General features: G+C 44.5%; 1 protein-coding gene across 13 annotated transcripts in view; it reads left to right on the top strand.

The window, feature by feature from the left end:
- Positions 1-9854: 9854 nt before the first annotated feature.
- The window catches only part of USP34 (ubiquitin specific peptidase 34), a 231515-nt gene continuing 228891 nt past the window's right edge, over positions 9855-12478 (top strand). For 5 of the 13 annotated variants that reach the window (XM_082426525.1, XM_082426531.1, XM_082426534.1 and 2 more), the window contains exon 1: positions 9860-10472. In XM_082426525.1, coding sequence (XP_082282651.1) covers positions 10430-10472 — 43 coding nt within the window. In that variant the 5' untranslated portion in view covers positions 9860-10429. Of the gene's footprint in view, positions 10473-12478 lie in introns of all 13 variants that reach the window. The other 8 variants (XM_082426533.1, XM_082426535.1, XM_082426529.1 and 5 more) reach the window with 4 other exon arrangements.

The following is a 12478-nucleotide window of genomic DNA, read 5'->3' on the forward strand; positions in this document are numbered from 1 at the left end:
CAGTGGTTAAGAATCTGCCTGCCAATGCAGGGGACTCGGGTTCGAGCCCTGGTCTGGGAAGATCCCACATACCGCAGAGCAACTAAGCCCATGCGCCACAACTACTGAGCCTGCACTCTAGAGCCCGTGAGCCACAACTACTGAGCCTGTGTGCCACAACTACTGAAGCCCGCGCACCTAGAGCCCACGCTCCGCAACGAGAAGCCACTGCAATGAGAAGCCTGTGCACCTCAACAAAAACCCAACGCCTCCAATAAATAAATAAATTAATTTAAAAAAAAAAAAAGATTAAAATATTTTATAGAATTTCTTTCAGGTAAAGTATAAATAAGTCAAGAAGGCAATTACAACTTAGTTGTCAAATCATGTAACATCTTTGTTCAAATTATAGTCAATTCTTGTCTTATTTCATCTTATTAAATGCTTTATTTCCTACTCCCATTAACAAAAAATAAAATTATCGGCTAGTTACTGGGTCAATCAGAATTTAGCAACATATACTTCTGTTTCACTCAATACACAGGAAGAGTTTGACCATGAAAACTCTGATTTTTACATATATTCTTAATAGTCTGCAAAGTCCAATACCAAAATTTGATACATGCAAACATACACAGTAGTCTCCCCTTATCCACAGTTTCACTATCTGCAGTTTCAGTTACCTGAATTCAACTCTGGTCCAAAAATATTAAGTGTAAAATTCCAGAAATAAACAAATGATTTTGCCTTTTATTTCAGGAAAAACCCAAAAGTCATCTCATGGGAACTCCCTTAACTCCTGATCATCAAACGGACACACGTGGGTACCCATCCTTTCCTTCTTTCCCATTATCAAATGTCGATCTTTCCCTCTGTGCAATAATATTGATTCCGTCTCTTCTCACTGTCTTAGAAAACTTATAGCAACCACTCTGACTTTTCTGTCCTAGTATCATCACCCTCTGTCTCTGGGACAAGTTACTTAACCTCCCTGTGCCTTATTATTTTCTCTTAGGAAATAGAGGGAACAATAGAACATTCCACACAAGGTGGTTGTGAGAATTAAAGGAGTGCTGAAAACAGTGTCTGTTACACAGCATATACAAGGAAAGTTACCTATTATTTTCATGTTTCTATTAGCATTTATATATATCAGTCTTCTTCCTCATCTAGTTACCCCACCTTCTCTTTAGAGTCCAAAGTCTCAAAATAGTTTTCTATTTTAAAAGTTTCTATTATGAACAGTCTTCTGTTGGGGACTTCCCTGGAGGTCCAGTGGCTGGGACTCCGTGCTTGCACTGCAGAGGGCACGGGTACTATCCCTGCTCGAGGAGAGGACTAAGATCCGGCATGCCCCGTGGAGTGGCCAAATGAAACAAAACAAAACAAAAAACAAAACCAAAAAACCAAAACCAAAACAAAAAGGGTCTTCTGTCTACTGTAATGAGGCTTCAGTATCCAGAATTCCTCCTCCCATGACCTCCATGCACTAATCTAATGAATATTGGATAGATCTTATTTTAGCTGACTTCTCAGCACTCAACGAGTGTAATTTTCATCCTTTTTGAGTTCTATTCCCTTGACTTAAATGGTACCAAAACCCCTCCTCCTTCTCCCACCATATTCTTTAAACTCTTTGGGGGCATCCTCTCTTCCTCTACCCAAATTTTAGATGTTAAGAGTTCTTCAAGCCTCTCTCTTTGGTCCTTTTCTCTTCACTGTATTCCCTCTCCCTGTACGATCTCATGGCTTCATTTACCACTTGCAGCAGATACTGTAAATAAACTCAATACTCACTGCCAGCTAGCTTTTTCTTCTTCCACCATAGAGTCTGTAAAGTGAAATACTGGATTTCCAAGCTTTCTTTGAGGCTTAAAGGAGGCCATGTGACAGAGTTTGGGGTAATGAGACCAAATGTAAAGTTAGGATTTCTGGAAAGTCTTTGCTTTCCTGATAAGAGGACAGTTGAGGGAATTGGTTCTTTCCTCCTTCTTCATTCCTGGAACTTGTAATGCTAAACATTTAGCAGTTATCTTTTCCCCATAAGGCAAAGAGCTAACATACTAAGGATTGTTTTCATATTAACATTTCCAGTCCAGAACTTTCTTCTGTGCTTTAGATTCAAACAACTGCCTAATTAACAACTCCTTTTGGTTACCTCTCAGGTACCTCAAGCTGAGCACTTCTAAAATAGTACCTGTCACTATTGACTACATTTCCCTCTGGTCCTCCTTTAAATGATCCCTATCTTGGTGAATGGTACAGCACCACCATTTACCCACTTGTGCAAATCACAAATTTGGAGACAGCTCTAATACCATATTCTCTCCCCAAACCCATCAACCAAGTCTTGTGTTTGTTTTTTTTTCTACCTCTAAAATAATCTTAGAATGGACTCTCTCCTCCATTTCTTTCCTATTACCCTAGTCCAAGCTATCATCATCTTTCTGGATTAATACTAATAACTCTCAGTTGTCCCTATCTCCATTCTATTCTCTACAGATTAGTCAGAGTATTTTAAACTACAATCTGATTGTGTTGCTTCCACACTTAAAAGCTTTCCATTGCTTTTGGGATCTAGGCCAAAATCTTAGCATGATTTGCGGAGCTCTGCTGCCTGGCACAGGCCTTCTCCCCTAACCATGTTCTAGTCATACTGGCTTTATTTCTGTTCCTAGAAATAGCCATGGAATTTTGTGTCTCAGAGGTTTTGCATGTGCTTTTCCCTAGATCTGCATGCAGTTTATATTAAGTTTCTATTTCTACTGTAACAAATTACCACAAAATTTCTGGTAACAAACAAACATTATTTTATAGTTCTGTAAGTCAGAGGTCCCACATGGGTCTCATTGGGCTAAATCAAGGTGTCAGCAGGGCTGTGTTCCTTTCTGGAGACTAAAGGAGAGAATCTGCTCCCTTGTCCTTTTCAGCTTCTGGAGGCCCCACCTTTCTCGGCTCATCACCCCCTTCCTCCATCTTCAAAGCCAAGAATGTTGCATCTCTCCGACATTCTTGTGTAGTCGAAGCTCCCTCTAAACAAAGCTGGGGAAGATTCTCTAATTTTAAAGCCCCATGTAATTAATTGAGCCCACATGAGTAATTTAAAATAATCTCCCCATCTTAAGATCCTTATCTGCAAAGTCCCTTTTGCCATGTAAGGTACCACATTCTGGGGAATAGGACATGGACATCTTTGGGGGTGGGGAACATTATTCTGCCTACCACACATTTTTTTTGTTTTTTTCTGTTTTTCGGCTGCGTTGGGTCTTTGTTGTTGTGCGCGGGCTTTCTCTAGGTGTGGCGAGTGGGAGCTACTCTTCGTTGCGGTGCGTGGGCTTCTCATTGTGGTGGCTTCTCTTGTTGCAGAGCATGGGCTCTAGGTGCACGGGCTTCAGTAGTTCTGGTACACGGGCTTAGTTGCTCGGCGGCATGTGGGATCTTCCCAGACCAGGGCTCGAACCCGTGTCCCCTGCATTGGCAGGTGGATTCTTAACCACTGAGCCACCAGGGAAGTCCAACCACACAATTTTTAATGACTGCATTGCGCTACAAAAACTCCAGTAGTGGCTTTAGGGTTTTTTTTTTTTTTTTTTGTAAAGAAGGGAGTCATTATTTTTTAAAGTATTTATTTATTTATTTATGGCTGTGTTGGGCCTTCGTTTCTGTGCGAGGGCTTTCTCTAGTTGTGGCAAGTGGGGGCCACTCTTCATCGCGGTGCGTGGGCCTCTCACTATCGCGGCCTCTCTTGTTGCGGAGCACAGGCTCCAGACGCGCAGGCTCAGTAATTGTGGCTCACGGGCCCAGCTGCTCCACGGCACATGGGATCTTCCCAGACCAGGGCTCAAACCCGTGTCCCCTGCATTGGCAGGCAGATTCTCAACCACTGTGCCACCAGGGAAGCCCGTGCCTTTAGGGTTTTATTTTTTGTTAGATAACCAAACATATAGCAACAAGTAGGCAGTTGCTAGCACTGATTCAGCTGCTCAACAATGCCACCAGGAACTCAGACCTTTTCTCTTTCTACTCTGTCATCTTCAGTGCCTTGGCTTTTGCTTTTTGCCTATAGACTTATTGTTTCAAAATAAGTGGGAATTCCCTGGTGGCGCAGTGGTTAAGAATCCACCTGCCAATGCAGGGGACACGGGTTCGAGCCCTGGTCCAGGAAGATCCTACATGCCGCGGAGCAACTAAGCCCATGCACCACAACTACTGAGCCTGCGAGCCACAACTACTGAGCCCATGTGCCACAACTACTGAAACCCACGTGCCTAGAGCCCATGCTCTGCAGCAAGAGAAGCCACCGCAATGAGAAGCCGCACACTGAAACAAAGAGTAGCCCCTGCTCGCCGCAACTAGAGAAAGCCCACGTGCAACAATGAAGACCCAACGCAGCCAAAAATAAACAATAAAAAATATATATATAATTAATAAATTTATAAAAACAAAAAACAAAAAAAAACCCCCCAAAACAAAATCGCTGCTGCTTCTCCACATATCGTCTCTGTATTCAAGGCAGACAGAAGAGGGAAGTGGGGATTTATAAGATACTGTCAGTGCTCTGCCCATATTCCCTAGTTCTTATCACTTCATTGCACAGTGGCCAAACTTCCAACTGCTAGCACCTGCATTTCTATGTCTGAGGCTTTTCTCTGGCTACCTGAGCATAGCGAAGCCTGCTTTGCTGCCTACACCCCTCCCCCATAGAAACACTCAATGAATGACTAAAGGGAGAAGATATAAATACCCAGCTTCCTTGTCCCTCAGGTAGGAGAATTTTAAGGAACATGTTTTATACTGGTTTGTAGTTTCCCAATGGGATCAGGCTCCAGTCACCCTCAGGAGTAAAGGTCATTTACTGATTAATTAATCCTTTACTGATTAGCACCTCCCCCCCAATTTCCTATCTCACTTTTCCACTATCCTACCGTTGATTCTTGGGACGACAACAAAATAAACTATCTCCATTTGTGTCCTCGTCTCAGGGCCTGCTTTGGGGGGAATCCAACCCAAGACAGGCCATCACCACCTTTCCTTCTTCCTGTCTTTGAAACAGACAGTTGGTGCTGTCATGTAAAGTTGGTGCTATGGTGACTATCTTACAACTAGATGACAAGCCAATATATGGAGGCTAGAAAGAATCAGATAGCTTGGGTTCATATCCTTGAGCCATTGTACCAGCCCTGGACTGTTTACTGTCTGTCTGTTACAAGACAAAATTAAGCCCTATTTGTTTAAGCCTTTTTTTTTAAAAATTAATTTAATTAATTTATTTATTTTTGGCTGTGTTGGGTCTTCATTGCTGTGCGCGGGCTTCCTCTAGCTGGGGTGAGCTGGGGCTACTCTTCATTGCGGTGCACATGCTTCTCATTGCTGTGGATTCTCTTGTTGCAGAGCACAGGCTCTAGGCACGCGGGCTTCAGTAGTTGTGGCTCTTGGGCCCTGGAGTGCAGGCTCAGTAGTTGTGGCGCATGGGCTTAGTTGCTCTGTGGTATGTGGGATCTTCCCGGACCAGGGATCGAACCTGTGTCCCCTGCATTGGCAGGCGGATTCTTAACCACTGAGCCACCAGGGAAGTCCCTGTTTAAGCCATTCTCACTGAAAATTTTTTTACTTGCAGTCCACTGCATCCCTGATACAAATAAACATAGAAATAAAATAATTATAGGAAGACATATAGTGGAAATAAACAGAGTGCTGCGATAAAATATTAGAAGGGAGGGGAGTTGTTTTTTTTTTAAGGCAAGTCACTTCTTTTTTTATAAATCTTTTTTTGAATATTTATTTTATTTTTTATTATTTATTTATTTGGTTGCACTGGGTCTTAGTTGTGGCAGGCGGGCTCCTTTGTTGTGGCATGCTCTTAGTTGCAGCATGCATGTGGGATCTAGTTCTTTGACCAGGGATTGAACCCAGGCCCCCTGCATTGGGAGCTCAGAGTCTCAACCACTGCACCATCAGGGAAGTCCTGGGAGTTATTTTTTGAGATGATGTTTAAGTTGAAACTTCGAGGGTAGGAAGTTAGCCATTTCAAAATTAGAGAGCATGTGCTAGGAAGAAACAACATTCACCAAGACCCAGAGCAGGAAAAGCTTTTGTTAGAAAGCACACAAGTGTTGCTGGGATGTAACAACAGTCATGTTAAAAACAGGAGAGGTTGGGGAAGGCCCAAGTAGAGTGTATTCTAAATGTAACAGAAAATGCTGAAGGGATTTAAGCAGGGAAGTGATACAATCCAATTTATTATAGCAATTTAAGAACCAAACAGTAATTTGCTGAGTTTATGTACAAAGTATGAATGTGGTGTTATGGAGAGAATAAAACAGCATACCTGCCTTCTAATAATGGCCCTAAGTTTCACAAAACAATGAAAAGCCTAGGTGTGAGGGAGAAGAGTAAATTCTGCAGTAACTCTGGCTTCTAATAGTACACCAGTCTTTAACCCCAAACTCCAGAGACAAAAATCCTATGTTCAATTAGCTGCAATCAGAATGCTAAGAATAGCAAATAATTTCCATGGCAATATTAATTTTCCAAAGTTGTTTATGTGGGCTGGTTTTCACGCAAGTACCTAGGAATATACCACAAATGTACTACAAACTCCAGAATTAGAAATTTCAAAGTAGATTGTATAATTTTACTGAAAGCATAATTCTACCACTAGGTGGTGACATGAATACAAAATATTGAAAACTGTCACCTTTCCCTAGCTGTAGAGGGTATATGGTCATTGCTGATTACTGGCTTGAAAATCCAGATTTACACGAGGAATTTAGGGGATATTTTTACCAGAGATTCAGCTTTATTCTTTTGGAATTCACACCTTGTAAGTACACTCAGAGGTCTCCGTTGATACATATACCACGTCAGCACAGAAGAGTGAAGATTCTACAGTAAGGAGGCAGGCAACCTTGTTTTATTGGCTTTTTTTTTTTTTTTAAAGAATCTATTTTTATTTTAAATATTTATTTATTTGGCTGTGCCAGGTCTTAGTTGCAGCATGTGGGATCTACGTTGCCGCTTATAGGACCTTTAGTTGTGACATGCAGGATCTAGTTCCCTGACCAGGGATCAAACCCAGGCCCCCTGCATTGGAAGCACGGAGTCTTGACCACTGGACCGCCAGGGAAGTCCCTTTATTGGCGTCTATGCTTTTACCTCTTAAGCAGCTGAAGTGGATAAAGGGATGGTAAACTAGAGCCCACAGGCCAAGTCTGGCCAGTTTCACATTTTTTGTATGGCCTGTGGGCTAAGAATGGTTTTTACATTTTTAAATTGTTTGGAAAAAATAAAAAGAAAAATAGTATTTTGGGAGTATTGCAGGGGATACGGGTTCGAGTCCTGGTCTGGGAAGATCCCACATGCTGCGGAGCAACTAAGCCCTTGCACCTAGAGCCCATGCTCTGCAACAAAGAGAAGCCACTGCAATGAGAAGCCCACACACCCCAACGAAGAGTAGGCCCCATTTGCTGCAACTAGAGAAAGCCTGCGCACAGCAACGAAGACACAACGCAGCCAAAAAAAAAAAAAAAGATTTTGTAACACATGAAAATATGATTATCTTATTTCAATGTCTATAAATTTAAAAATTTATTGGAACACATCCATACTTATTCCATTATGTATCATCTATGGCTGCTTTTGTGCTAACAGAGTTGAGTAGTTGTAATGAGAGACTTGGACTGCAACGCCTAAAATATTTACTATCTGGCTCATCACAGAAAAAGTTTGTTGAGCCCTAAAGTGATGACAGAAGAGCCGTGATCATTCATGACAATAATTCTCTAGATTCTCAAAGCATTTTAAACTAAGCACCATTTCATGTAATTTTTTAACGTAAAAAAAATTAGGAGGCAAGCGCTTGTTAAGAAAATATTTCTTTAAAGATCAGTGTTTCTTCTGTACTTCCTAGTACTCCACATTTATGGTAGTAGTCCTCATTTTCAAGAACTGTTATGGGTTCTTTCTGGTCTTAAAAACATAGTTGACATATACTTACAAATACTTATTAAAAGAATGTCTGTATCAGTTAGAAATGTGTTTGGCTACAAGCAATGGAAATCTAAGAGTGGCTTAAGGAAAAAGGGATTTATTTTTCTTGCATAAACAGTCTAGGGGTAGAGAGCTGCTCAAGGATGCATCAGGGTCCTACACATTATTATCAGCTTTATGGTTGGCTTTTACCCTGCTGTGGTTTCATCGTTTAAAAAAAAAAAAAATCACAAACTGGATGCTGTATTACTTTGAGTATCAAGACCTGTTTTGGGCAGAAAGAAGAAAGCATTAAGGGGCATGTCTGCTGAATTTGTCCTTTTTTATTAGGAATGGGAAATCTTTCCCAAAGACCCACTCAGATTTCTGCTTACATTTCATTGGCAAGAACTCAAACAGTATGGCCAACCCTAGAGAAACCATAACATATATTTAAAAAATTTTTATTTTATACTGGAGTATAATTGATTAACAATGTTGTTAGTTTCAGGTGTACAGCAGAGTGATTCAATTATACACATACATGTATCTATTCTTTTTAAAATTCTTTTCCCGTATAGGTTATTACAGAGTATTGGGCAGAGTTCATAACATGATGTTTTAAACCAAACACAAATAGTCCTTGGGGCTTTCCTTTCGGAGACCAAGCTTCCCCAGTCTCAGGTCCACCTGAAAAACAAACTCGGGTTTGGCAAGTTTCCCTGCGGGAAAAGAAGAGGGGTGGGTGGGAATGCCGCTAGATGGACAATGGCTGCTACAGGATCCAAAGTCTGCAGAAACCCAAGTTCTGTGGGAGAGATGGGGAAAAGAGAAGATGATGGCACAACAGCTACAGCTCCTAAGAATCACCTGCTTGCATGGAACAACTTAAAACAGGTTTAGCAGACACTTTATAGCATCAACTTCAAGCAGCAGAAAGGCAAAGAATACCCGTAAGGTGGTCCTGGAGTGGAGGGATGGGGTGACCAAACCTCGACAAAACCTGTAAAAGAATTCCTACAAGGTCTCCATAGCTGCTCGGCTACAGATCTTAAAGATACCATGTACACTACTTTTGGACTTTTCAGTCGTATCTCTACATAGACGTAGTGGATATAGAAATCAGTGAGGAAGGGATCAATGCACTTGAGGAAAATTCTCCCCAAGCTAGCTAGTTGTTAGCACAACATCAAACTTCAGCTGGGTGTCCCCTTTGCTCCACCTGTTCTTCATTCTCCGCTCCCCGTCTAAATTCCCGTATTATTTGCTCTTCGCGGGGAAGCATACTACGCTATTTCAGGTGAAGACTCTTAGGGCCCTTCGAAGGGGGCCCTCTTGCGTAAAAAGGAGGAGACGCGGTGCGAACACTTTTCACTCCGCCATTTCTAGTCACATCAAGGTGTCTTACTGCTTGAGGACGGATGAGCCATACACGCTAGAGACTGGCGGAAAACACGCCTGCAGGTTAAGCCGGCCCCAGGCTGTTCCATTCTCACAAAAGCCCGCGGGGAGAGGGCCGCGAGCCCCCACCTGGGCTGCGGCGTCGCACCGACCAGCTCCCCTGAACTCTAGCCTCCCGCACCCCGAAGGCCTGAGCGCGGGGGAGGGGGACGGGACAAATTAGTACCAAGTCCCCCTCGGCGACCCGGAGTTAAAATGGCGAAGCGCAGGGGCGGAGGAAAGGGCGGCGCTCGCAACCCGGCGCTCGCTGGGCCTCCGGGCTCGCGGACTAGCCGCGGTGGGCGACGCCGCGCAACCGCGACCAGCTCTTTGCTCCGCCATCTTCTTCGAGTCACCCGGTCTCCCCCCACGGCCGCGCTGGCTTCGCGCTTCCCTTCCGGCCGCTGACAGAGATCCGGGCTGGGCGGGGAGGGCGAGCGCGCGGAGGGGGTGGACCGAGGGCGGGGAGGCTCGACGGAAGAGGAAAGGGAGGGCGGCGAGCTGGCCGCGGAGGGGTGTGGGGCGTGCAGCGTGTGTGCGGAGGGGGAGGTGGGAGGGCGGGAGGCGAAGAGAGGGAGGGAGGCGGAGGAATGAGAGCGCGAGGCGCTTCTCGTCGGCTCCTTCGCCCGGACGGAAAGAGCCGAACACAGCCCGAACGCTTTATTAAAATGGCGGCGGCGGCGGCGGTGGCCGCGGCGTCTGGTCGGTGAAGTGACTCTGCTGCTTCTCTCCCCACCCGCCCCCTCCCTCCCTCTCCCCTCCCCCCGTCCTTCCCCCCCTTCCCCGCCGCCGGCGCCTCAGCGCCCCTCCGGCCTGCGCACCTCCCCTCGCCCCCCTCCTCTCCCCCGCCCGCTTCGGGGACCGCCGGCCCCCTCCCCCATTCTCCTGCTCCCCGCCCCGTCCCCGCCGCCGCCCGCCCTCGTCGCCTCCCCGCCCCGCCGGCCGGCCGGCCCACTCCTCCGCCTCTCTCCCCTCCCCCCCGCCGGTCGGGATCAGTCAGTGCGATCCGAAGCGGGGGAGGGGGGGGGGCGGCGGCCGAACGATGTGCGAGAACTGCGCAGACCTGGTGGAGGTGTTAAATGAAAGTAAGTAGTCGCGGCGGCGGCCTGTCGGGGTGCACAGTTTGGGGTCCCCGCGCCGCTTTGCGGCCTCCCCGAGCTGCCGTGGCCTGCGGGAGGCGACGGCCGAGCCGGGCGGCGTGCGGGCCTAGCGCCCCGGGAAGGTGCGCGGTGGCGCGGCCGCCGCGGCGCCTCGGGCCCAGTCCGGCCCGGTTACCTGGGCGCCCGAGAGGGGGCCGTCGCGGAGCTCCGGCCAGGCCGGGCCTGAGCGGTCTCCGCTCTCGGAAAGTTTCCTCATTACAGGTGTCAATTAACGTAGGCACTAATGAGCCTTCGCCTCCTTCGCCCTGCCGGGAAGGTGAGGGGAGGTGGGGTCCGAGGACGAGGCTCTCCTCTGTAGTCCGAACCCTTCGACCGTCTGGGCGCCCTCTTTGATTTTCAGCGTGCTGCCTAGGCCTCTTACCTGCTAATTTTCATTAAACTCCCTGCGAGGTGGTTGGTGGTTTTCCCCTCTCTTGGGGGTGTGTGGGTTGTATTAAACCTTTCTCTCTGACCTTAAAAAGCTGAAAATGAGCTGTGATAGTGATGACTGGAACCTTTATACCTATTTAAAAAAATTAGTTAATGATGTTTCTTCTTAGTGTACCATTCGTCGTTTTAATGGTAAATTCTGTTCTCTTAAGGAGAGCACTGTACTACAGGTACCATCCCGGGATAGTCATGGCCTGTCTCCTGGAATGAAAGGCCTTATTCCGTATGCTTTTATTACAGAGCGTGCACTGCTCTTTTCTAGTTAGATTCCTTTCATTTATTTTACTCCAGACCCTTGTAAGACGGTATTTTAGCTTAAAGAAACAAGACGTATTGCAAATTAACTATTTCTGGGCCCAAAGGCCTAGTTGGAGGAGGTGAATTAGATAAAAGATTAATTTACAAAAAGTTGATTGTTGAGAAAATGCTCACTTACGAACACCTTTTGTGGGTTTTGGATTTGTGTTTTGTGTGTGGTATTTCGAAAGACTTCCAAATTGTCTATTTTCTAATACGATTCTTAAAAACAATTGATTATAAAGTGTATAGTCTTGTTTGTGTTTGAATTTTACTTTAATGACCAAAGGCAATAATAAAAGTGGAAGAGTTCTAGTTTACTTTCAACTCTGTATTTACTTCCTGACAGGTGGAAGCAGGCTTTTGCACAAATTCAAACTATACAGTATTTGTGTCATTCCAAATTTTCCTAGAATTTTAAGGTTATTTGTATTTATTTTGAGGTACTTTTATTTTTGGTGTAGGTGGTTTATGAAATGATGATAAACTTAATTCCTTAGTGTTTGTTTCAGTGAACTCTATTTTAAATGTCTCGGATGTCAGTTGTGTGATTATGGCTTGGTTTTTCTGAAACTGGAAAATGAATAGCTTTGCTATCTTATATAAGGAGAAAACTGCTTTTAATAGTTTTGTTGGTGTTTAAAAATTATTTTAAACCGAACTATGACAATTAATTTTAAACATAGTATCTAAAGAAACTAAAGTTTGTTAATCCTTATTACCTTTTGAAAAGAGACATAATGAAGGGTTCTATTGAAGGTTATTTGGGAAACCCCTAGAATTTTGTCTAAAAGCACTCAAAAATGCAATCGATTTATGGAGTTAGAAATTTAGCTTTTGTTACCTTTAATTAAATACGGTTAATTGAACCAGGTTCACAAAATCTGGCCATGCAGACCCTTTAAGAAACCTGTTTTAATGAGCAGATAAGAAGGATTTTCTGTTTGTGTATCAGCCAATGGTCTCGAAAAATACTTTGTTTCTTAATATTTCCTATAAAGCTCAGTTTAAAAATTTGCCCTTTAAACTCTAATCTGACAATGAAGCTTCCTTAAAAAGAAATTACTTCAGTAATTTTATTTGTAGGTTATACCAAGCTATGACTAGTTGCTTCTCCACTGCCCCCGCCCCCAGTTCTTTTACAGTTGTTTTCATTTTCCCTTTGTGTAGTTCCTGTATCTCAAACATAAGATGCTCAAGTTCCC

Source organism: Balaenoptera physalus (genome assembly GCF_965194825.1).
Source record: "Balaenoptera physalus genome assembly, chromosome: 15".
Lineage (NCBI taxonomy): Eukaryota > Metazoa > Chordata > Mammalia > Artiodactyla > Balaenopteridae > Balaenoptera > Balaenoptera physalus.